General features: G+C 36.1%; 1 protein-coding gene across 15 annotated transcripts in view; it reads right to left on the bottom strand.

The window, feature by feature from the left end:
- The window catches only part of DMD (dystrophin), a 2,249,390-nt gene that overhangs the window by 1,690,511 nt on the left and 530,998 nt on the right, over positions 1 to 27,881 (bottom strand). For all 15 annotated transcript variants that reach the window (XM_070067426.2, XM_051827673.3, XM_070067427.2 and 12 more), the window contains 2 exons: positions 19,879 to 20,051; positions 14,094 to 14,212 (listed from right to left, as the gene is read on the bottom strand). In XM_070067426.2, the coding sequence (XP_069923527.2) occupies positions 14,094 to 14,212; positions 19,879 to 20,051 (292 nt within the window). The remainder of the gene's footprint in view (positions 1 to 14,093; positions 14,213 to 19,878; positions 20,052 to 27,881) is intronic.

Here is a 27,881-nt window from a genome sequence, read left to right on the forward strand (position 1 = left end):
TGTTGCATATTACCATTTTTGTGATGTTTTAAAAGTGTGTCATAAATTATTTATATACTCAAGTAACTATTTAGCAAAAGAGCTTGGATTTTAAAATTACCTTTTGAAGTAGAATTATTCTTTACTGTTCTTACTTAGCTTAGGACAAAGATGTTTCGCAACATCTTTTGGGGGGGTATTGAAAAAATAAACAGTGAAGCTTTCAATGCAAAGTGCCTAAACCTGGTTTAATATCAGGGGAGTCTCTTATGTCCCCTCTCTAATACAAAATATTGATTTTATGGCATTTCCTGTACCAAGATTGTAAGTGGTTTTGCTTCCATCTGGACCCAGTTGTGAGCTAGGTCACAGAGGATATTGTCCAGACTATAATGCAGATGGAATGAGAGAAAAGGAATGTTTCTAATCACACACCCAGGCAATCTGATACAACAGAAGGCCTATGATCCAATAGTGGTAAATAATCTACACCAAGTGTGTGAATGGAGCTGAGTGTGATACGGATATTACTGAAGATTGATTTTCTTGTTTTGCAGTAACTAACTTTGCATGCTGTCTGTTAACAATGTATATATTTGGAATTATATGTATTGGAAGTTTCAGTATCTATTATCCTAGACAAAAACAAAACATTTCCCTTTTAAAATATCAGAGTTACTGGCTATTCTTTCCAAGGACTTATTACCTACTGGAAAAAACACTAAATGTTTACATGGCACTACCATTACTTAGCCATTTGGAGATGGGGCAATAACTCTGGGAGCTGAGTAACCTCACTGGCTGCGCAGTTGAAGCTGGGATTCTGTCTCAGTATCTGACCCCTGACCAGCCACAGCCAAAGTTCCTTCAAGTTGAACTATTTCTGACACATCCTTGGTAGCTGGGTTTTCAGTGGATTTTTGTAAAAACAGGATTAGTAGAGGTCATGGTATTTAACACAGTTGTAGGGATTGTTGAATGTTTTGTAATATTTCCACAAAGTCCTGTAATTTCAAAATCACACAGGAGGCTAAAGTGGATTTTTAAAATTCTCCAACTTTCATTCAGGGTAAAAATATTTTTATAACACAGTATTGTTTGTTAGGATAGAGGTTATTCATCAGGATTGCTACTAAGGACAAGTGTTAGTTTTAAAAAATTCTGACTTTGGAGGTTAGCGCTGTGGCGTAGTATGTTAAGACACCACCTGTGGCATCAGCATCCCATTTGGGCATCAGTTTGTGTCCCAGCTGCTCCAGCCCTGGCCTGCCTGTCTCCCTTTCTCTCTCTCTCTCTCCGTGTTTGTGTATTTGTGTCACTGCCTTTCAAATAAATACATGCATCTTTAAAAATAGTATAACTTTAAAAATCATAATCACCATATTCCTTTATTTAAATAAAGATCAGAAAGACCCCTTTTTAGCTTAGACAAAAAAAAAGCCAATAAGCAAGAAAATATGAGATGAATAACAAATAACAATACCAATAATAATTGTTTTTTAATGTAGATTCCCATGTTAATCAGTTGATTTAAACTATTGGCCTGATAATAGCTTTTTTGTTCAGAACTTCAGAGTCCTGATTGATTTCCCCACCTATTAATGGTCTTCATACTTTCACGTAATCTACTAATTTAAAATATATGCCTGCAAAAAATGTGCATTTACCAGGAAAAAAAGAAAATAGGCACTGTGTTAGGCTCTTGGAATTCAGCTATGAGCAAGAAAGACTCCTGTACACAAGGAAGTCACCCTCAATTAGAGGCCTGGACAAATCCAAAACTACCTACAATACTGTGATAAGACAGGAACAAATTCAACCAGAATATAAGTAAAAAATAATTCTTTCTTGAAGATTTAGTAGTTTAAAATTGTATTTAATATCAAATACAATCAAAGTGAAACAAGAAAAAGAGCAATATTCTTGCTGCTCTTAATATTGAACTAAATAGTATTTAAAAAATAATAGAACAGAATTTGAAGAAAAACATGCTCCATTACATATCACTCTACTGTAATAATGTTATATTATTGCATTATAACACAAAACTCAAACATACCTTGAATATCATTTGTACTAAATATTAATTAAATAATTAAACAGATAGAGTGATTTGTGGCATTCTATTGCCCTACCTACTCCAGTGTTCCCCTTTCCTTCCTAGTGCTTTCGAATATGTCAGTCCTTTCTCATACAACCAAAGGTCAGGCCTGTACCTGCTTTATTTCCCTTATTCTATTTCCCCATGTGCTGAAAATCTGCATAGGAGTATGTGTGCACTTGCACACACGCTGTAAGCCAGAACAGCTCTTTATCTCAGAGAGCAAACTAGTTTAAATGCAAGGAGAACAACTACCAAAGATCTTAAGATGTGGGTATAGAACACCTCGATCACCCTTGAGAGAAATAAAACTAAACGTCTACTGTACTTTCTCTTTATTCCACAAAATCACAGCATTCTCCTCAAAGAGCAGCCAGATATCTTGGTTGATATCTTAGTACTCTCAGTATCCATGTATGGGCTCCCAGAAAAGAAAGGAATTTATTATTGTCTCTTTTGCAGTCCTAGTCGCACTTCAATATTAAATAGCAACATGGTAATTTTTTAATGAACAAAAACAAATTTGAATAAATTCTCAAGAAAAGTAGAAAAACTACCATTTGGTAAGGTAGGTTAAATATAATACAGATTATTTCTTCAGCCACGCTTCCCACTAATAGCTAGTAATAAAAAGGTAGCTTTTATATGCATTAGATATCATGATCAGGTATCACCAGAATATCAAATTAAAAGAGAACTGAAGCCCAGTTTACAGACTATAATTTAAGGACAAATTAACACAAAAGACTAAATGGGTTGAATATTTATCTGGAACCAGAGAAATTTGTTGTTAAATAATTTGTTGGTTAAATAAAAAAGTTTTTGGGCTCAAGTGTGAAGTGCAGAGTGAAAGAAAAGCATTCCAGCCAGTTGGAACAGCAAGTACTTAAGCCTTGAATCGTGCAAATATTATTCTGGCTAACTGGGTAAAAATGGGAATGGAGGTAGACACAGGATAAAAGTGGACCCAGCAGTTAGTTGGCACATCCTACGGTCATGAGAGATGGGAATCACTTGAACCATGGCGGTAACTGTAAAAATGAAGAGGCATGAAATACTTAGCAATATATATTTTGAAATTATTCCTCATAGGGCATCGCAAAGCACTGAAATTGTAGGGAAGTTGGAACTGGGGAATCAAGGATGATTTGCAGGTATCTGCTTTAAGCAATTGGGTGAATTGACGATGACACAACGTGATGGTGTTGGGCAAACTAGAAGGTATCTCTAGGAAGATATTTGTTACAGTAAACTTTTTTTGATAAATATGATACTGATCCTGAACACTGCATAATTTCTGTCACAGTTTAAATTCAGATATAACTTCCAGTATATTACATCTGAAATAACCTGTAATTTTGAGTCTATACATTCATGGATTGTTTTATTACAAGTAGCTTTAATACTTCATTTTAACCATGTTTAAAGCTGTTTAATTTACCAATTTTAAAATATTGAAGATATAGACTTATTATTACAAAGATTCCTGATTTAAGTCTTTAATGTCAATGCAATGTTTGATTCATGAGAAACAGAAAAACACATTGAATTCATCCATGTGTTTAGAGGAGAAATTATATTATCTTTTAAGCAGTCCCAGGATGGCCTCAGCCACTAAAGAGCAGAAGGCTAATAAAACAACAGTTCCTTCTAAACAGTTTCCTGAGTTTTATAAGTGCCCTCTCTTATATATTTTATTGGCAATATATGTTATGTTGATGGAGAAGCCGCTTTTCTAAGGCTCTGAAAAATAGGTGAAGAACCCAAGGCGTAGTATAAGCCAATTTCTCTTGTAAATGTTGACTTAAAAACAGTTTAAAGAGCTTTTTCTCATGTTAGAGGTGATCAACTGTGTGGAATTTAACTTTTTAAAATGCATTGCTCAGAACTGGGGCAGGTGAGGGGCGGGGGTGCACATGTATGTGCACATGTGCTGATTTACAACTTCTGAACGAGTTAGTTCATGCGTCTGTCCTAATGCAGAACTTCAAACATGACAGAAAATAGCCAGAATATCTCATTACTCCATCATATCCTGCTGCTAAATGTCATATATCTCACTGAAGTATGGATGTGTAGCAAAATTAATATTGGGCAAATAGATAGTAATTAAAATCCACCTGTTTATGGCATTAACATTAGAGAGCATGAAGTTACTTAAGTCATTTGCTTATTTGACACAAGTTTGCCATTCACAAGCTTGTACTCTGAAAACATTTCTTTTACTTCCAGTTTTTATTTTATTTCTCTTTTTTCCTTTATTATCCCTTTGCTATTAAAAATTCTTCCAGAATAAGAGCTCTTTATTAACTGTGATAATGAAAGATATTTTTATGGGCTGAGAAAGACATCATGAAAAGTTTTATGACAGGACAAGTGATATTAATTGGACCAAAGTGACAAAGACAGACAAAAACAAGCATAAAGAACAAAGAGTAAGCTACCACCTCTTTACATAGCTCCTCTCTCTTGGACCCTAACTTGTAGGATCAGTGTGTGAGTGACAGCACTGTTGTATGACAAGCACTCTGCGAAGTAATAAGCAGATGAAGGAATGGAGGGAGGGAAGGAGAGAGGAAGAAGGTGTGTGGGGGGGAGGCAACAAACAAGAAGGAAAAGGAAGTGAGAGAGATGAGAGCTGCACAGACAGGAGATAAAGCAAGTCCTTTAATCCTAACGAGAATGTTTTGGTGGCCAGTCTTACGTGACAGCTAGTCTATTTCTATTTTATCTGGTGGATGAACCATTTCTCATTAACGACAGGGCTGTTAGCAATAAGCAATGCTCCAGTAATTGAAGATCAGATCAGCTGCTTAGTCACTTTGTGAGAAAAAAAAAAATGCTAGAGGTTTGAACAAACCTTGGGGCGAGAGATTCTGGGTTTTATTCTCTGAAAAGTCATATCTTACGGAAACAATTGTTCTAGTATAGTTATTTTTACCTGAGCTACATGATAGTCTAACTTGATGAGCTTTGAAAAATTTCTGGTGAAAGAGCCGCACCTAAAATGAATGAAGTTATCAGAATATCAGCAATCCCAATGTTTTCATAAAACTCCCCAGGAGGTTTAATAACAAGAAGAGACACACTTGGACTTGACTCTAGCCCAGTTATCTATTAACTGGCTGATCTTAATAAAGCTCTACAAACCTAATTTTTTTCAGCTAAAAAAGGATAAATTTTTCTGGAATTATTACATTCCAGAAATCTAATTAAATATGTGAATTACCTAAAACATGATTTGTCAACTTAAATTTTAGTGTACTTTTACTAAAAGGAAATTTGCATATTTAAGTTTATACTACTAATGCTGAATTAGAAAAATCTTATTAGAGAAAACTGTGCTTTCATTTGAAGAAAAAGTTTATTCAGTGATATTGAAATAATATTTCACAAGAATATTACAGAATAATTGTTTCTAAAATTAAACTGTTTCAACCACCCATTAAATTTTAATAATCCATAAAATTCCTAATCATTTGATAGCTATATGTTTCCTTATCTGTTAAGTGGATATCATACGATCCATTAATACCATAAGTTTCCCAGGGAGACAACAAATCTGAGAATATAGTTTATTGTTTTTAAATATAATCACAAGCAACTCTAAAGTTCCTGGCTTTTTCCTACAAGGAAAAAATAAATCCTACTGTTATGAGAATTAAATTACTCTGCTATAAGAAGTAAATGGCATGGCATCAACCAAGACCCCAGTTTGTTATTATTTTACCAAGATATTGAAGGATTTGCTTATTTATTTGAAAGGCAGAGTGACACACAGAGAGAGAACTACCATCTGCTGGTTCCCTCCTCAAATGCCTGCAACAGCCAGGGCTGGGCAGGCGAAAGCCAGGGTCCAGGAACTCCATCCCTCTCTTCCATATTGGCAGCGGGGACCCAAGTACTTGAGCCATCATCCGCTGCTTCCCAGGGCATTCACAGAGAGCTGGCTCAGACTTGGAGTAACTGGGATTAAAACTGGCACTTTGGATATGGGATGCTGGCATCCCCATACTCACAGCTTAATTTGCTGCACCATAATACTGGCCTCGATTTTACCCATATATTGCCGTAAACCAACACATTTTATATTTCATGTTCCAGCTGTTAAACAACCTGTGCATTTGTATATAGACCATTTTATTAGAAAACATATACCAACCTAATTCTTATTTTCCCAATATTCAGGTTTAACGCTTTCAGATACTCACTTGTAGGTTCTGTGGTATCTCTTATAATTGCTTATCCAACACAGTGAATACTATTTTTGAAGATAATGAAATGAATAAAAATATTCCAACTATCAGCAACAGATGCTTTACTTTCAAACTTTAACACTGACTTCATTAAAATCACATAGAAAATTTAAGTTGTTTATGCCATTTTATGCTCACTTTCTACCGTTACTTAAATATTTACAGTGTTTTTGCATAAAATATAGATATCAACTGTGGAACACTTTAATGATTCATGCACACTAATATCTCATTAATACCTTCAAAATGAAAATCAACAATAAAGGATCAATGCAATTTTTCTAATATATTTCCCTTAACAGTTTCATTAAACTCCTTGTGATGATATAACTTTTACATCATCCAGAAAATATCTTTGTCATTCAGCCAATCTCAGTGGCTGTATTTCCCATTCTTGAAATAACTTGTAAATGTCACATCATTAATTAAAATATCATTTATTTAGATTACAAGGGCCTAGGATGTTTTATTTCCTGCACTTAAAAAAAGTTGCTAAAAAAAATCCTAGTAAAGTCATTGAGAAAACATTTCCAGTTATATAGACAAGGATTTTATGCAAACATTACCAGGTAGTGGGCAGAAGCTGGGTAGCCTTTGGCCTAATGGTCAAGATACCCAAGTCCTTATTGGAAAAGTGCCCACTTCTGGCTCCTGACTCAGCTTCTGCTAAGGCAGCCCCTGGGAAGCAGTGGTGATGGCTCGTTATTGATTTCCTCTCACCCACATGGGAGACATGGATGGAGTTCTGGACACCTGCCTCATCCCCCCCACCCCATCCCCGGGCCCCTACTGATGGCATTTCGGGAGTGAACCAGTGGGTGGAAGCTCTCTGTCTCTGTCTCTCTGCTTCTCAAATAAAAAGAAACTTTGTTGAATGAAAGTTTTCTGAGCAAATTTGGTATAAGACCTCATCCACAGTGGAAATTTTAAATCACAGGATTAGAATTCATTATTTAAATTCCCCAATCCATTAAAAAAAAACTCCATTGCTTGACTCAGCATATTCATTATATTTTAACAAATCAGCTCCCAGGAGGGACAAGAAATATAAATTAGCCATTTGTTTTCTATGAAGACTAAATGTGATAAATCATAAATACATGAAAGATGATAAGAAAATAAGCAATTTTTATATAAGGAGTAAATTCAAGCCACACAGGAATTGAATTTAGTGTTTTGCAAGTCTCCTTGTTGTCTAAGTGGATGAATTTGTGACAGTAACATCCAATCAGTAATCCAAATAACTAAAACAGATAAACAGGAAAAAATAGCTTCCACTTATTAGTGATTGGTTCAAACTGACCTGAAATTATTCAGGTTTTCTATATTGTCTCAACTGAGAATAATGTGGAAGACATGGCATCAAAAATTCTCATTCGGCCGGCGCCGCGGCTCACTAGGCTAATCCTCCACCTTGCGGCACTGGCACACCGGGTTCTAGTCCCGGTCAGGGCGCCGGATTCTGTCCCGGTTGCCCCTCTTCCAGGCCAGCTCTCTGCTGTGGCCAGGGAGTGCAGTGGAGGATGGCCCAAGTGCTTGGGCCCTGCACCCCATGAGAGACCAGGATAAGTACCTGGCTCCTGCCATCGGATCAGCGCGGTGCGCCGTCCGCAGCGCGCCGGCCGCGGCAGCCATTGGAGGGTGAACCAACGGCAAAGGAAGACCTTTCTCTCTGTCTCTCTCTCTCACTGTCCACTCTGCCTGTCAAAAAAAAAAAATAAAAAAATAAATAAATAAATAAATAAAAATTCTCATTCTCTCACACACATGGATGGACACATACACACACACATACCCTTTTTCATTTATTTGTTTTTTTTTTTTTAAGATTTATTTATTTGAAGTCAGAATTACACAGAAAGAGAAGGAGAGGCAGAGATAGAGAGAGGTCTTCCATCCATTGTTTCACTCCCCAATTGGCTGCAACAGCCAGAGCTGTGCTGCCACACGCACACAGGGGCCCAGGGACTTGGGCCATTTCTACTGCTTTCCTAGGCCATAGCAGAGAGCTGGATTGGAAGTGGAGCAGCCGAGACTCGAACCAGTGGCTATATGGGATATTGGCACCGTACGTGGTGGCTTTACCCACTAAGCCCCACCCCTTTTCCAGATTTCCATACTTCCATATTCTGGGAAATATGTGGTAGGATCTTTATTTGTTTTTTGTTATGACAAGCAATTTAAAAGTTACCTACCAGGCAATAAGAGACTGCCATATTAATATCATAATTTTAATATAACCACCTGTATCACAGCATTAATATAATATATATTTTCATTTTTATAGTCATATTTGTATTATATTATTGGTAACTGTGCTCATGTGTAAAATTTATTTATTTTATCATATATTAATTTAATGTTTAAACTATTACCTCATTTTATTTTCCTCTCCAGATTTATTTTCTGTATTAGCAACGAGGGCTGTGAGGATGCCTACAGATACTTTGGTATAGCTTTTTTTTAACTTAATGCATTAAAGTATATTAAAGTGTCAGTGGATAGTCAAGGTTAGTTATGCAATGTGTCTGGCCATGGATAAGAGAAGTGTAAAAAAATAAACTACAGGATAAAGAATAAAAATAATCAAGGGTATTCTAATAAGTACACTTGCTCCAATGATATGCAGGCTAGGAATGTTCACCATAGTTCCCTGGGTTTCTACAATGACCATCAGGTTTTCTAAAGCCTTATTATGAATACATGATAGACTTGGCCCAAGCAATGACAGTCAAATTTTATATTTAAATTATTTAATATAGTTTTTCTCCAAGTTTTTTGCTAAAAGGTTGTACTAAATATATATTGAGCAAATGAGATGGCAATACTAAATTACTAAATATACTTATATGCCCCTTTCCTTTGTTAATATAATAAGGCCATTTCTATTTTTTTTCATTTCAACTATAGTCCACTAAAGTTCAAAATTAAATGAATATTTTCATTTTTATTACATTAAACACTATTAAATGCTATAATTCAGTTTAAGTATCAAATAGTAATGCTTCTTTAAAAAAAGAAACTGAAAAAACTTTTCTCCTAATACAAGAGGAATATGATTTTGCTATTACCATATCTGCATAAGCAGATGGTAGTACTTTCTATTCCATAGCAGATTAATAGAATAAAAATTGTTCTTCCAAAAAAACTCAAAGTTAAGGTTTAGAAAATTACAACTTGTAGTATCTCCACAGAATCTACCACAGTCAGTGATATAAATCAATATCAATATTTCAAAAAGGTACAAAATTATATATATATGTGTGTGTGTATATATAAATTTGTTTAGGTTACTTTGCTATCAAAAAGACAATGGCCATTTTTATTTACATAAATGCCATGAAAATCTTTTTAGAAATATATGGAAAAAAGAAAAAAAAGTTTGGCTCTTTAGAGCCTGTAGTTTGTACAGAAACAATTTCTATTTGAAATTTAGCTATACTTAGCATAATATCAATACACGGGAACTATAAAAAGCTCATGGAAATATGGAATTAAAAGGTAAATACATTTTAGTATAAAACTTTAAAAATCATGTATGTTTTTTATTAATAGGCATCTTCCATGAAGTTTTTCAATACCCTCATAGATTCCAGTCTCATTACAATATCTGAAAACAAAGGTATCCTACAATGGGTTCTCGAAAAAAATCAATTTAAATCATATGAAGTGAGTGTCTACGTTCATAAGAATTTCTCCAAAGTTGTTATGCTTTTAGTTCCTCATTTTTAACTTGTGTAAACTAGTGATTAACATTTCTTATCCTTACAGTATGCAAATGTGATTGCTGAACAACAACAACAAAAAATAGTCATTGCTAAAACAATTGATATCAGAGATACAACAAGAGGCCTAAACTACATTCTTCTTTGTTATAACAAACGCTGTGTATTTTCCTGGAATAATTTTTGAAGACCAAAAATTTGCATACATGCAAAATTAAGTCTGAGACCATTCACTTCAGGAGTAAAACTTTAAAATCAGCAGAGCTAATTCTTGGAAAAGACGACTCTAAAAACAACGAAGAATATTGTAATGATTAGCCAAGCAGAAAATAGAATCTGTGTCGCCATTCTCATGAAGTCAAAATGAAGTGGATTAAAACCAAACCCTAATTGGTTTGTAAATGTCATTTTGAGGATACAAAAATTTCTTCCAAGTCCTAGTGTTCCTTCTTTGTTAGTCACATTTGACTGTCATCATTCATTTTTCATTCTAAAGTTATCCTGGTAAACAAGTACCAGCATTTTCATTTTGGATTGCATATCCCGAATGGAAATGCTTTCTACAGTAATATGCCAAAAATAATCTGGAACAGGCCTGATGTTTTATCCCTGATTTTTTGATTCCTTTAAAGAGAATATCTTCACTTTGTTTTTCACAGAAAAGCTGACAAGGCATTCTGTTAATATAGGGAGTTTTTATGGATTGGCAAACAAACCAATTTGTACGAAAGTCGCAGAAGCAAACAGCATGTATAAAATCCACAACACATGTACACTATACGTTTTGTATAGAAATAATGACAGGAAGTGAATTGTCTGATTCACAATAGGATATATTTTGAAGTAGATGACTTTTATATCCAGAAGCAAAAAGATGTATAAAATATTAAATAATTTTACCTTAGATGTACTTATTTTTTGCATATGTTAACATTTAAAAACATTAAAAACAGCTCCTGAAATTGCTTATGCTAATGCCAACTGTTACTTGTTTTAAAAGGCAATTTCACTTAAAACAAAACCTCAGGCCTCAGAATATCAGTTAAAGCTAAAAAACACACCAAACTTTTTATATCTAAGATGTGAAAATCTCCAATATTTCAATGTCTTTTTAATTCACAAATCAACCTATTCAATAAAATATATGTTTAAGATCTAAATACATGATTTGACAAGTATTTTATAAGCCAAATATACCTTTAATCCCCTAATCATAAAAATCTCTCCAAATGTTTCATTAACCTCCTAAGAGGCGTAATGTACATGAAATGAAAATTGCCTTGGAGAATAGCTGACATCATCATGTATGAGCTAAAGATAAATAAAAATATGGACTTCTCAATGGCAATTACCATACTGGGTATCAAAGAAATCCACAAACATCCTCATTTGATCCACTGAAGAGAAAGTCATAAATCTGAGATTCTAAGAGATGGCATTCTATCTTTTGCAGCTAACAAATCATTAAATAAAGCACATGATGATTTAGTTAATTCTTGTTATTTTTACTATATTTTAATACATTTTAAGTTTTTAAAGAATGTATTTATCTGTGAGGGAAAAACAGAAAAATAATTCTTAAATGCTTATTTGTGTCTTTCTTTAGCGTACTGACAAGCACTATCAGATGTTGAAAAAACATAACAAATTTATGGTGAATCCTCATCTTAATAAAACCCAAGTAAACTTTAATAAACCTTTTTATGAGACAGAATGCTGCTTAAATTGGAAGGGAGTCTAACAAATACAAGGTGTTTCCAAATCTAAGATTTCAGTGGAAAGTGAACCCTTACATAGGGTTTGGATTGCTATTAATCCGCTGTACCTCATACAATACTTTATTGACTTTGTTCTAGTTTAAGATTTTATAATACGATTCCTATAGGTTATAATGATGTAAATTTGACATATATTGTCCATTTAGGAGAGCATACAGAGCTAGGCCTATGAGATTCTTTTATGTTATAAAATATGTTGTTAATATAATTGCCTGTTTCTGATTACAGGTTCATCAATTTACTTTCTGATTATGATGTAGATGCCCATCAAGTTATCCCTATTCTACTGACTCAAAGGAGGACTTAGAAGTCAATCTATTTTACCACTTAAGAGAAAAATATATTGTACACCCATTCTTGCTATTTTATGAAAAGATAGGGCACACACAAGAATAACTAGGGCATATATCCCAAGACATATTCACTGACTGCCATATGTGAATTTAATGCAAAGAAGAAACATTAACAGAAAGAAACATATTAACAGACTTCTCATGCACATCCACACACTGCAGCTCTTCCATTCAATAACTGGAATTCATATTTTCACATTTGTGCTCTCTACCTCACGGAGAAGGAGCAAACATGTGAATCAGTAGTACGAGTTAATAGTGAAGTGTGATATGTATATATCCCTGTAGATATAAAACTGGGACTGGAGTGATGTTATCACTTATGAGAAGAAGCAACCAGAAGAGATTACAGCACTCAGTGCTCAGATATACATTCTCCAAAACAAAAGAAATTTTCTAATGAACTTAATCTGATCCCAACCTTACAAACACATACTTGTGTTGTTATAATATTCCTTCCTAAGTACATTTGCTTACCAAGAGCAACGATAAGCTCCTCATGTTTTGATGGTGCTATATACAAATAAATTCATCATAAATTGAAAATATTATAATTGAGCATGCATTTATTACATCTAATCTATGGGGAACACTATCTCAGCAGCACAGCATACTCTGTGGGTGGTTTCTTGCAGTGACCACAAGGCTGACTGCGAGCTGTGTGGTCAGTCTAACATCGGGAGACGGATCAGACTGTACAGTGCTAGCCTGGAAAAGATTCAAATTCAACATTCAAAGGACAATTTCTACTGAATGTGTATTGCTTTTGCACCATTGTAAAGTGGAAAAAAATCATCGAATGAACAGTCATATGGAAGGGACCATCTGTAGGCTAGTCAATTATATACAAGTATCCTTATTCTTATTCTTATGATAAATGTCTCATTTTAAATTATCTTTTGAATTTGTTTAACCTCAATTTTGAGTTTGTTTAAAGTTATCCTCCTTTGCCCTTGATTAGGATCTACTTACTGAGCTGAGTCAATCAGCTTTCTGGCTCTTCAATAAGGACTAGATCTGGTTGATAATAAATTCACCAGTAAAAGACTAACTTCTGCATTATTGCTGAGCTTTTCCTGACAGGACCTATTGCCACCACTCAAACATCTCTGGTCCCAGATTTATTTAATATTCCACAGACCCTGGAATTATCAGTTTCTGTTATAATGCACCTTCTACCCACCTATCAGTTCCTACTATGTCACAAATGTAAAGTCCACTGACTATTCTTCAGTAAAACCTCATGAGAGTAAGAACAGAGCCTGCAATTCTAAAGAAGTCATCACATCAGAGAAGCAGCTTATAGGCTGCAAGAAGAGCACGGGTCAGGATGCCATTAACCCCCTATTCCATGTGTTTTGAATTGCTTAAGTGTAATATAACAATATCAACACAATGCTGCCTGTTAACTAAAGAAACAGAAAATAATTATTCAATGGAGGACTTCTGCAGAGCGGCAAATTATAACAGAGGCAGGGCCAAGAATAGATTTTCTGATTTAAATAGTAAGCCATGTTGCCTTTTATAGAGTACATGAATGAAATCAGCAAGATAAGTTAATTAGTTATGCCTGACTCATCTATCAAACCTCTTGATAGAATCAAATCTTGGTAGAATAAGCAAAATGCTAACATTTTATAATTATTAGGAGCCAACCTACTCCAAATATAGTATGGTTCATTTACAAGGCATCTATATTCTACAGGCCTTTTTACACTTTTGAGAATGAAAATCAAGTAGGACAATGCATAACACATTACAAAAAGAACATTTTAAGTATTTATAGAGTATGGGAAAACATAAGATGCATAGTTTTATATTTGTGCTTAGTTTGTAGAAATATCAAGTCTGAGACAAAAAAGCAAACATTAAATTATACTAAAAATGGTGACCATACCAACCTTCAGGATCGAGTAGCTTCTCTATGCCTAGTTGACATTTGGCGATGTTGAATGCATGTTCCAGTCGTTGTGTGGCTGACTGTTGGCAAACCACACTATTCCAATCAAATAGGTCTGGCCTGAAACATACGCATACACACACACACACACACACACACACAGAGAGAGAGAGAGAGAGAGAAATCAATCTGGAATGTTCTCTGAAATTCACTTTAATTCTACATTTTGAATGACAACCCATTCCTGTGGTCCTTAGGAATTGATCATTACTCCTCATTCCTCCTCAATAACATCTCTCATTTAGAGTCAAATTGACAATCCTGAATGTTGTATACCTGAAATACAAGAATATTTTTTTTTTTGACAGGCAGAGTTAGATAGTGAGAGAGAGAGAGAGACAGAGAGAAAGGTTTTCCTTCCATTGGTTCACCCCCCAAATGGCCGCTACAGCCGGCGCGATCTGAAGCCAGGAGCCAGGTGCTTCCTCCTGGTCTCCCATGCGGGTGCAGGGCCCAAACACTTGGGCCATCCTCCACTGCCCTCCCGGGCCACAGCAGAGAGCGGGACTGGAAGAGGAGCAACCGGGACTAGAACCCAGCACCCATATGGGATGCCAGCACCGCAGGCAGAGGATTAACCAAGTGAGCCGTGGCGTCGACCCTGGTTTTTTTTTTGTTTGTTTGTTTTTTGTTTTGTTTTGTTTTTTTTTTTGTTTGTTTGTTTGTTTAAAAATATTGAAATCCATGCAGGCTTTTTTTTTCAGAATATGCATACTCTGTGAATTTTTGAAAACCCCGATACATGTATACATAATTTTTATTTGTCAATGATGTCTTAGTAAAGCTGGAGAAAAAAAAAAAAACCTGAGGAAAATAAAGAATCTATTCTATTTTATCCGATAACAAAAATGTGTTAATCTCCTTCAATTGTATGTGTTGGAAAACCAGCCACTTGTGAGTAACCACCAAGTTTCCAAGCCTTCTCCAGTCTTCCCCTCAATTTCAGGCTCTAGATTCATCTGCCCACTCATTATCTTCTTTCAACAATCACAAGCTTCAAGTGTCCAAAACTGAGCTTCTTGCAGGCATCGCCATCTGATTCTCCACATCCCATGCTTTTATCTTGCAGTTCTCCTTCACGCAATAATCAACGACTACAAACTTGCAGTTCCTCAGATGAAAATCCTTGGAGTCATCCTTGAAGACTCTGGCACTCTCACACAACCATTAGTTGAATATATATTCAGAAAGTGACCACTTTTCACTATTTCCACTGCCATCATGCAGGTCCAGACTTCCATTTTTATCTTTCAAGGACTATTGTGATAGTCCTCTAACTGCTCCCCTAATCCCACCATTGGCTTTAGTCATCTATGCTCAGTAGAGCTGCCAGAGGAATCTGTTACAGTGCATTTCATGGCATGCACCTTCCACAATCTCTGCTATCTGGGATGTGGAAATTAATCATTTAACTATGATCTGCAGAAGCACCGTGGTCTGGCCTCTCCACTAACACTCTCATTTTAGTCCTTGCCTTTCTCTTCATGTTTCCCAACCAGGCTAGATAGTTTCTGTATTTGCATTTAGTTGTTCCCTTTGCCTGGAATTCTCTTCTCCCAGACATAAACACAGCTCTCTCCTCCACTTCCCTTGAGTCTTTATTCAAAAATCACAGTATCAGCGAGTCCTTCCTTGCCCTCTAAAATTTCATGTCCCAATCAAACTTACACTTACTCATTTTCTTTCCCCTTAGCTGTTCTGTTATTCTCATTAGTATGTACTATTCAACATATTGCATAATCTAATTAATCTAATTTTTAATCAGTCTCCTCAATGAGAACGTAGAATGTTGAAATATATTTGTCTATTTGTTTCACTACTAAAAATCCAACCTGACACAGCAGAGTGTCTCAATAAATACTTGTCAATTACATTTTAATTTATAATAGAGAAAACACAAATGGGTAAGAGGGCATTGTTATGCTACAATGATTTTAAATCTAATGAGAAGAAATAAAGCATATGCTGTAATAATTTCAATAAAAACTAAATGCAAAAAATAAAGAAAATAATATACAAGGTTTTCTAAAACCTGAAGAAGGTCAAAGTAAGCTTTTTGAGGCTTAATTAAAGGAGTCTTAAATGGTGGCTTGGTTGTGGATTCAGAAAAGTATTTAGCAGTTCTGGCATTGTGGAGCAGCAGGTGAAGTCACTGTTTGTAACACCAATGTCTCATATCAGAAAGCTGGTTTGAGTCCTGGCTGCTCCACTTCCAATCCAGCTATTTGCTAATGTACCTTAGAAGGCAGCAGAAGATGGCCCATGTGCTTGGGCCCCTGCCACCCATATGGGAGATCTTGATGGAATCCCAGGCTCCTGGCTTTGGCCTGGCCCAGCCTTGGCATTTATGGCCATTTGGGGAGTGAACCAGCAGATGGACAATCTCTCTCTGTCTCTCCCTCTCTCTGTCACTCTTTCAGATAAGTTAAACAATTTTTTTTTTTCAGAAAAAGAATTCATGTTACGCAAGGGAAAGAAGTTGCAAGAGTAGATTTGGTGTTATTTTCAAAGACTATAATTCAAAATAATGATACAAATCTATTTCTCATTTGCTTCTCATTTCCTTTTATTCAATTGCTTTTACCCTGCTTAATACATCAGAAATTTATACATTTATTAGTAAATCAAAACTCTCCTGTTTATTCTGAATTATCTTAAACAGCTAACAAGCTTTTGGAATCTATATACAAGCTGTTAAATGCCTGCAGTGGTGGGCTGAATATACAAGATAAAAATTAAATTCTAGACTGTTGGGCAGTTTTTACTTCTGTAGGCAACCTCTGTGCTATCTCTAGTCATCTCTAGGCAATGCAATCAGAAAAGAACATATGTATATGGGAAACTAGAACATCAGAATCACTTTTGCAATCTCACCCTTTTCCATTCTGCTCTTTCTCCTTCCTCTTGGCCACCTAACTGTAATACTGCAATTACAAACACATATGGGGATGGGCATCTGGCATAATGGTTGAGATGCCATTTAGGATGCCTACATCCCATAACACACTGCCTGAGTTCAAGTCCCAGCTCCATTTCTGATTCCAGCTTCCTGCTAATGTATTCCCTGGGAAGTAGCCAATGACGGCTCAAATACTTGGGTCCTGGCCCATGCAAGAAACCTGAATTGAATTCCCAGCTCCTGGTTTTGGCCTACCCCAGCCCCAGCTCTTGTGGGCATTTGGAGAGTGAGTCAACACATGAGATCTGTTTGTCTCTTTCTCTCTTTTAAATAAAATTAAAAATACATAAATACATAAATAAAATTATAGAATCAATGGTTATAATAAAGTAACAAAATTAGAAAATGGATGGATGTGAAACTTAATACCTTTGAGTTTCACATTGAAAAGCAAATACACATACTGTCAAAAACCAATTTATCAAGAAATAAAAATGCAAACTACACATTAAATTATAATCATTAAAAGAATGCAGAAAGAGCTGATAGTGACTGCTTCTGAGGACTGGATTATAATGATGTAGGGTTGGAGTCATGAAGAATCATTTTGCTTCTTTTTTCCTTTGCTCTCAGCTGTAGTGTCTGATTTTTTTCCCCAAAAAATCATATATTGTGTTAATAAAATACACAACTAGGAATTAGAAAATTTAATTATAAATTTATAGTTACTGTAATTTTATCTGCATGTTTTCAGCAAATTTCTAATCAATTAGCATTGGGGTTTTCCACAAAAATAGAATCTGGCTTCCTTTCAACTGTCATGTAGTGGATTTTGTGTTTTAAGGCAAAACTTTCAATTTCTAAGGCCCTTTGTCAATCCTTATGCTCTATGGTAAGGATATGCCTTTGTTCTACACAGCTTAGTCACTCCATTATTGAAATCAGGACACCTCATGACATTCCTAAGTGTACCAATGACAATCACCTTGGAACAGAGTTCAACTTTTTTTTTTCAGATAAATAGCATAAACATCTGTCAAAGACAAAAGGGGAAATGATTCATGAAAAGAGTGTTTAACAACTGTGAGGAACCTCTTGAAAAGTAACCACGTAATGTAAAAACAAGTAGTTACTGATGATTCATTCAATATCATGTGAGAGAATGCATGCATGCAGATATTGTGAGGGAAAGAGTGGGTCAGGGACAGGGCAATCCGGATATGTTTAAAAACTACAGGTATATTCAGGAATCATGAAATACAATATTAACAAATGTAGTGTGAGGACATGCTCACAGGACTGAAGTCTCCCACTTGAAGAGAATATGTGGAAGAAACAAGAACTGTATAACCTGATCCACAGTAATTTTGTTCATGAGCAAATGTGTACATGAACAGCAAGATCAATATTTGCAGGTCCTTAGTGTGAGCACGCTGACTTGTGACGCGGAGTGAACATCTTTATTCCTTCTCATCTGACTGTTTGGAAGCTGTGCAAAACTGGTCTTCTGTCATACTTAGGAAAAACAATCTGTTAACATTGCTTAACATGCCGATTGGGTGCAAGTCTGCCTCCTTTCTAAAATCAGATTGCTGAGTCATTCACCTGGAAACCCAGTCTAGATGGGGTTAATTAAACCCAGCTGGAGCAAGACACCTGACAAAGAGGCTTATTTAGAGGGTGTTTGTTCTTGGATCAAGCTTTACCACAGAGGAAAATTGATATTCCGAGCTTTTCCTGAAACAAGATTGGCAATAAGAAAATGGTATATTTGTCAAAAAAAGAAAGAAAGAAAAGAAAAAGAAAATTAAAGAAAAATCAAAGTGAGAAAAGATAACCTGCATGTAAAACCAGGGAAGGTAGGGTCCACTGACATTTCAAACACAGTTACTTAGGTAATGCCAATATCCCCCTTTCTATATTATACTATAGTATAGTATTATATAAGTATACAGAAATGTGTTATATATCATATAGTTTATATTATATAGTATGCAATATATATACGAATGCATTTATAGGTATTCCCGAATATTTTGCTTTATGGATCCTTTAATTCATTTACTGAACTTCTTTACACAAGAAAAACAAATTAGTTTTTGTCAATTAGGAAATATACTACTGTATGGAATATAGTTAAAGACTTTTAATTCACTATATTCCGCTGAGTTCTTTTTGTGAAGTTCCATAGAACTCTCTTTTATGTATAGCACTTGCTTTGTTCTTCCAGAGCAGTTGTTTCTTTTGATACTCTGAGTACAGTGTCATAGAAATCACTGCAGTCTATTCTTTGCCTTAGTTGCTAAGATGCTCACAGCCTCTTTTAACCCTGAACTAGAAGAAAATATACAGGACCTAATGATGTTTACTATCAAAGTACATATCTGATAAATGTTCCTCTCTTTTACTATTATTTATCTGTTGATGAAAACTAATTTTATCACAAGTGATTTGAAACCATTTTTACCTCTACAGTTTAGCTTTATGCCAACTTACTATTTCTACAAAACACCAATCCCATTCTCAACAAAGTTAGACTACAACCTGGATTTTTTAGGAGTCCCAACTTCAACTTCATTGATCCTCTCCCCTCACCATTACTAATTTCATGCTCTAGTAATTCTAATATTCCAACAACCAAATGGCATATCACGTAAAATGTAGGAAAATATTCTTAATCCATTCCATTGGATGTTCTATCAATATGGTCAACATACATAACCTTTTGCGTAGTAAGAATGATCTGGAATCACACTAGAGAAAATGTATCAACAGTGCATACACCAATACTTATAAAAATCATGTAACATTGCCATAGTATTCTTACCTATGACTATGGATGAGAGCATTCAAAGCCAGGCCATCAGACCAGCTGGTGGTAAAGTTGATGACATTAACCTGTGAATAATTACGAGTTGATTGTCGAACCCAGCTCAGGAGAATCTTTTCACTGTTGGTTTGTTGCAATCCAGCCATGATATTTTTCATTACATTTTTGACCTAAATGTGGAAAAAAAAGTTGATAAGAAAATGCATCACCTGAACAAGAACCACACAAATATAAAATCTTCATTCCTTAGTGACAAATAATAGGGACTCTGGGGGGCCAATTAGTGATAATAAGTAAAAACAAGTAACAACAAACAACAAACAACAAACAAAAACCTCTACAAGGACTGGATCCATTTTAAATAGTTAGAAATCTATTCTGTTTGATTAGTGCCTGTAATATATTTATTATCATTCCTGAAGTCTGACATACTAGACTGTAAATTTACCGGTTTTACCCTTGCTTATCTTTCAGCTTTCAAGAGATAGGCTAAAAATGAGTATGCAAGTATTAGAGTTATTATTAACTGATGACTTAAAATATATCAGTGATTTTTGAAGGAATAGTATATGGATAAAATAATGCTTTTTAATGCCTAGATTCAAATCTTAACTTTGGTATTAACTAATACTGTTGAGTTACTTAACAAGTCAGTTAATCTTTTTAGGACTCAGTGTCCTTTCTACCCTTTATATACATATTAGGTTGTAAGAATCATAGTCTAAAATACGCTAAAGTAAAACTCCTAGGTTCATTCTGTAATTTAAAATAATACTGATTATGTTTATTGACCGAACATGTTTGAAATATATGAACATTGAAACACAGGCATGTTTCCCTATTAAAAATAAAGAAACATTAGAGATTTCAGAAAATAAAGGAGAGGAATAATTATCCCTAAAAGCCATAGATGCTGGTCCTTGGTTTTACTGTTATTAATTCACTTTGAATGTTTCTCTCCTAGGTTTTGTATCTGTGCAAATACTATTCAGCAGGTTATTGTATTTTAAAGTTTCATTCCTTGAGTCTGATGCAGAAATCCATTCTAAGCATTTTTCTAAAATATCAAGAATGCAGTGACACCTTATTATAAAACATACTGTCTACATTTTCTATTAAAGGAATATTTACAAGGTTATTTATTTAATATAAGTGAGGCCACTTATGAGATACTTGAAGGAAATATAGAAATAAATGTGATTAGCCTTCATTTACCACCAAGGACTTTTCTTTGGGGAAGTATCTAGTCTATGTACTTCAGTCTATGTGCTGACAACATTTGACCACATGATGAATATTTATTGTGTATTCTAAATATGACATTTTTATTTTCCTTTTTCATCCACATGGAAATTAATAACTGACTCTGGGGTAAATATATATTTTAACAACTAATATTAGTCATCTTTTTATGAAAGATTCAAAGTAAATTTTAGGGTATGATATTAAATGTTGTTTTAAAAAGGTTTGAGACAATGTTTTGTTAACATGGTAATGATCCACTTTTATTAATTCCTGCCTGACCTACTTATTTAGTCACTCAGTGAATAAGTAGGTCAGATAATTATTTAAGATGTATAATTTTCAAAACCACAACGACATACCACCCTGCCAGAATGGCAAAAATAAAAGAATAACAAACGCTGAAGAGGATGTGGAGAAAGAGGAACACTTATACACTGGTGATAGGAATTTAAATTAGTGCAGCCACTGTGGAAAACAATATGGAGATTTCTTTAAAAACTAGAAACAGACTTTTCTTTTTCTTTTTTTTTTTTTAGAAACAGACTTTTCATATGATCCAGCAAACCTATGACTGGTATGTATACAAAAGACATGAACACGTATCAAAGTGATACCTGCACCACCATGTTTATAGCAGCACTGTTCACAATAGACAAAATATAGAATCAACCAAGGTGTTTGTCATCAGAAGAATGGACAAAAGAAAATGTGATATGTGTGTGTGTGTGTATATATATATACACACACAAAATGGAATATTATTCAGCTATAAAAGAGAATGACATTCTACCATTAGTATAAAAAAATACAACTGGAAGACATCATGTTGAGTAAAATAAGCTAGACACAGAAAGACAAATGCCACATATTCTCCCATATATGTGGGAGCTAAAATTTAAAAAAGAATAAATTAAAAAAGAAGTGCCTGTATCAGTCTTGCAGCAAATATAGTTTTACCACACTTTGTTTTCTATAATTTTCAAACCAATGGTTAAGAATGTTATACCACTATAGTTTTAATGATCTGTGATTATTTTAAAATTTACTGTATATGGGTGAAATAATCATCTTTCCCTTTGGTTATTGCTTATACCATTTTTAAAAGATTATTTATTTTAAAGGCAGAGTTACAGAGTGGGGTAGGGAGGGAGACAGGGGTGGGGAGAGAGAAAGAGATTTTCCATCTGCTGGTTCACTCCCCAAATGGCCACAATGGCAGTGGTTGGGTCAGGCTGAAACCAGGAGTCAGGAGCTTCATCTGGGTCTCCCACATGGGTGCAGGGGCCTGAGCACAAGGGCCATTTTCTGCTTATAGGAGCTTTAGCAGTGATCTGTGTAGAAAGTGGAGCAGTTGGGACTCGAACTGGTGCCCATAAGGGATGTCAGCACTGCAGGTGCTGGCTTTAGCCACAGCTCCAGCCCCTATTTATAGCCCTGATTATATTACTGCAGAACTAGAGTCTTTTTACTATTTACTTATTGGTTTGTTGATTTAGTGGAGCAGTAAGCTCTTAACTGTAATGCTAATTAAAAATGTGCTATCTCTAAAACCAAAAAAGAAAGAAGAAAGGGAGAGGGAGGGCGAGTGGAAGAAGGGTAAGGATGGGAGAGCAGAAGGGAATATTATTATATTCTTTGAACTGCATCTATGAACTACATTGAGTCTGTTCTCCTTGTATTAATAAAAAATTTACAATAAGAAAATGATATATAATTTTTCTTAACATACTTTAAAACTATAAATTATACAACCTACATGTACAGCAATTGTAGAACGCATAATTTGTGTCCTGTGTTGAATCAGGGTTGGAATCAGCATATACTGGCATAGTGCTGGTGATGGATTTGCACTGATCAGGCAACCCTCAAATGATGAATGGGATTCATTTGGAAAATGCTGGGCCAGGCTGCCCTCTATGTGCATAATGTTAATGGACAATACTGTATTCAATCTAAAACTCTTTTAGAATCTTTATGTCACTAATTCAGTTTATCAGCCTCAGCCTCAACCTCATTTGGTATTGCTTCTCCCTGGATACAAATGTAGCTGAAAAGAAAATATAGAGCAACGTGTAAAAATTTCTTTCTTTCTTACTTAAAATATAGTTATTAAGAAATCACTGGGGCCAGTTCTGTGGTGTAGAGGGTAAAGCCACTGCCTGCCGTGCCGGCATCCCATATGGGCACTGGTTTGAGTCCCGGCTGCTCCACTTCTGATCTGGCTCTCTGCTATGGCCTGGGAAGGCAGTGGAAGATGGCCCAAGTCCTTGGGCCCTTGAACCCACGTGGGAGACCAGAAGAGGGTCCTAGCTCCTCGCTTTGGATTGGCGCAGCTCTGGCCACTGCGGCCAGTTGGAGAGTGAGCCAGCGGATAGAAGACCTCTCTCTCTGTCTCTGCCTCTCCTTCTCTTTCTGTGTAACTCTTTCAAATACATAAATGAATATTAAAAAAAGAATCACTTAGTTGGTCCTAAATGTGGGCCTGTAAATAGAAAATTGGTCTGCCTTCAGAGTTTACTGTCCATAGGGGACAAAGAATCAACCTAAACACATGTGTGTGTGTCCTCATGTGTGTGTATGTACATATACAGCAACAGCTGATCTGTTCTTAGAAGAAAACAATTGAAATATCTTTGAGCAGTGATATAAAAATATCTAGGGGTCTAACTGGGCAGTGAAAGTACCATGGACATGGGGGGAGGGGTTTGTACTACCAAGATTCTTCAAGGAATGGCTTGTTGTTCCAGCTGTTATCAGGCAATCTCCAGCAAGCTGTTAGTCTTCTCAGTTGCTGAGTCCTGTCACCCAAGGTACACATTTTCTGGGGGCAGCCTACATCTAGTGGTTGACAAAGTAGAATGGCATAAACACTGAGCCACTTTGGTCCCCTTACAACAACTCTGACGGGTCACACTAGCTCCAAGTTCTCCATGGGGGTGAATAAGCCTATTGTTGGGTCTGCATCACAGTTTTAGTTTCTAATCCTGCCACCTCTTTCTAGAAGTGTTGGTCCTAACGGGATGGTTTAATAAACAGCTTACTTGCTAATCTCAGCCCCAAAGTCCACTCCAGAACTCAGTGTAGGGTAAGGAGGGGTTGCAGTAGAGGGGTGGGAGTAAAGACAAGTAGGAATAATCTACAGGTAAAGGAGAGGTTGCATGAAGCTCTGCAGAAGAGCAGAGGAGTAACTGTCTTGTACACAAGTTACTGAGTAGGAGGAATTTACAAGAAGGGCTTTCAGCAGTGTCAAAAATCATCATTTTCTGGTAATTGTGTATTATGTAAATAATAAATGATATAAAGATTCCAGTGTGAATTAGCCCTAGAACTGAGTACTTCCCTTGACTTAGCAAGCAAAGGTGAAGACCTGACTTCTGATACCACAACACTGCTAGCAAGATTTGTTTTTATCTCTAGCTGTTTGCCAGAGCTGAGTGTACCACTCTAAAAAAGATGGTTTTCACTTAAAAAGGAAGAAATAAAAAGATGCCAAACACACATTGTCTACTTCACAGTTTTGTTCAAAGCTTTTTCCTCAAAATGCACATGTTTTTTTCAGGCTAACAATTTTACTTGAAGTGGGAACTGGAACAACCATGATCAGAAAATAGAGTTGGCATTCCTGAGTTTTCACAAGTTCAAAGAGAAGTCCTCCACGGTACTATTAATAGCATAGATTCTGGCATTGGTAGAAAGGTTTCACATCTTTTCATCTATTAATGCCATTCTTAATCTGATACATCTAAAAAGTACATTCAGTTGGCTCGTGTGTCCTTTAATCTTTGCTGAGTCTCAAGGACTTCTACTATTTAATAGGAAGACACATATCTGCTCTTAGTGAAAATGTCTTTCAGGATTCACTGGGTTATGGTAAGCATTGAGCAGGAGAACTTTTCTAAAATATATTTACTAGTTTTAGGAGGACAGGACAGCATGACTGAACAGAGAGATAAGCATATATACACAGAGAATGAGAAGAGTACTTAAAATAACAAGGATATGGAGATTCAAGAATAAAAATGGAAAATAACAGGCTGTAAGAGAGGTCTCAGACAAGGAAAGACAGAAAAAGTATTCCTTGTATTCCTAAGTGTAGAAGCTCCTCCACATGCTAACAACAACAATACAAAGGACAACTCCAAACAAAATATCAGAGAGAATATTCAATATACTATATTGGAAGGAGTTCAGATGGAATTAGAGGAGATAAGAAAGGATGAAATCATACGATAGTTCAAGTAATAAATGCAATTAAAATAATCTTTTTGCTCTGTGGATGCCTGATCTATCCTGTTGGGTTTGACCTGACCAACATCTGAGCTATTCCATGTGTTCTACAAACTATGGTCATTTCATGAAACATTTATTACTGGGCCATATGATAGATGCAACAGTTGAGAGTACCTTAGAAACCTTTCTAGCGATTGTATACCATATTATGTACCTCTGTTGCATTTCATAATAAAAAGGAAGTTTAAGTCTTAGCTATGCTATTTTATTTTTGTAATGTTTTTGTTTTATTGTATTTTATGCACAATAGATTAGGGGAGAAATTGCCCCCTTCTTTGTTATTCTGAGAAGTACTGAGCAACAGAAGTGAGTGAGTTTGGTATGAGGTAAGCTATGTTACCTTGTATGTTGTATCTGGGACCACACTGATATGGCTTGTATACAGTTTGTCTTCCAAGTATTCAGGTGTTGGAGACCTGGTCCTTAGTGTGGGAAATGATATGGAACCTTTATGAGGTGAAACCTGGGAAAGACTGTTAGTTCACTGGGGGCACTGCCCCAGGAAAGAATTAAGGTAGTACTGATGGAACCCTGAGTTAACTCACCTGAAAGTGAGTTGTTTAAAGAATGTCTGCCCCCTAAAGCATTCTCTGCCTTCTTGTTTGGAGAAGTGATCTCTCACTCTCACATGTGTTCCTACCATCATGCCATCTATCACTAGGCCTTACTAGAAGCCAGATAAATAGGGCCATCCAATTTTGGGTTTTCAACCTCCAAAACTGTAAGCCAAATTTTCTTTATAGAGCAGTTTGCATCAGAGATTCCATTTATAGTAATGAAAACTAGACTAATATAATCACTGTATGTAAATGGTAGAAATCGTCCAACTTGGGATCACGTGAGGCTGTCAGCAGTGTCAGAAGATATTCATTCTCTCTTTCTCCCCCCCCCCCACTCTCGCTCTTGCTCCATATTGCTGTGAAATAGAGTTAAGACTGTTCAGAGTATTTGGAACAAAAAAAAATATGGGGGCCATTTGGGAGATCATTATAACTACTGAGTTGAGTAGGTACACTTTTGGCCTACATGTTATCTGACTCTGAGCAAGACAAAACCACAACTCAAGTTAAAAGTTGACAGTACCAGGGTGGGTGTTTGGTTTAGCAGTTAAGACACTAATCAGAGTGTCTGGGTTTGGTATCTAGCTCCAACTCCTGACTCCAACTTCTTATTACTACAGATGCTAGGAGCCAGAATGATGGCTCAAGTAATCGGGTTCCTACCACACTTGGGAGACCTGGATTGCATTTCTTGCTCCAAACTCCAGCCCATTCTAGTCCTGAACCTTGTAGGTATACGGTAATTATGTCAGCAGGTGAGAGTGCTCACTCACCTCACTCTTGTATTCTTGTGCTCTCTCTGCCTCCCACCCTCCTTCCATCAAATGGGCACGTGAAAATATATATATATATATGTGTGTGTGTGTGTGTAAATTTAAAAAATTAACTCTAATTATATGAAGTAGTGATAACTGCTACGATAGCGATGGACCTGAAATATGCTCAGGGAAAGAAGCCAGACACAAATGAACACATATTACTTGATTCCATTGATATGAAATGTCCAAAAAAGGCAAATATAGAGAGACAGAAATAGATTAACAGTTGTCTTGGGCTGGAGTAGGAGTGCAGGATAACTGTAAATTGGTAAGAAATTTCTTTCTAGGGTGGTGGAAAGTGCTAAAATTAGATAGCTATAATGATTGTATAACCCTGTCATTCTCTTCAAATTTTTACTTATTAGGAGAAAAACTTTCTTCCTCCAGATACTTTGGGATGCTGCTGAGACACAGAATGAAAATAGATGAGCATGCTTTGAATTTAACACTTAGAAGTGATAAATTTATGATATACAAGTTACATGTCAATAGAGCTATTTTACAAAAAGAGTAATCTGTATTAGGAAAAAGACAGACATGTCTCAAATCCTCTCCAACTTCTTAAAATGAGAAGAGTGGCAAATTCTAAGTGTCGCTCCCCCTCTTCGTGGAGGAACGACACAGGACCCTGTGCTGTTCTTTTGTCTGCTCGGCCCTCCCCGGGTTTGCTGCTGGTTCTTCCCGGGTTGGCTACTATCCCTTCCACCTCCGTGGAAGGGCGGTTCCCCCTGGCCACATTCCCCACTTCCGCAGGGGAGCGGCACACCGCCGGCCGGCTTTCTGGGGGCTGCACAGGTGTTCCCTTAGATGTTCCCCTTAGATGTTCCCGGTGCATGCCATCTCTCTCCTCCTTTATAGTCCTCCTCTGCCAATCCCAACTCGGCTGCCCACACGCCGAGTACGCTGCTCTCCTCCAATCAGTAGCAAGTCCTACAGTTTATTGGTTGAACTGGAGGCAGCTGTGCAGAAGCTGTTTACTTCTCTCCCAGCGCCATATTGTGGGAGAGCAGATGCATAGAATAAGTCTTAATTCCAGTAACTCAGTCCAGTCCGGGCTGCTCCCCACACTAAGGAATCAATATTATTT

This window comes from Oryctolagus cuniculus, chromosome X, assembly GCF_051225735.1.
Source record: "Oryctolagus cuniculus isolate XC-2025 breed Fujian yellow rabbit chromosome X, ASM5122573v1, whole genome shotgun sequence".
Lineage (NCBI taxonomy): Eukaryota > Metazoa > Chordata > Mammalia > Lagomorpha > Leporidae > Oryctolagus > Oryctolagus cuniculus.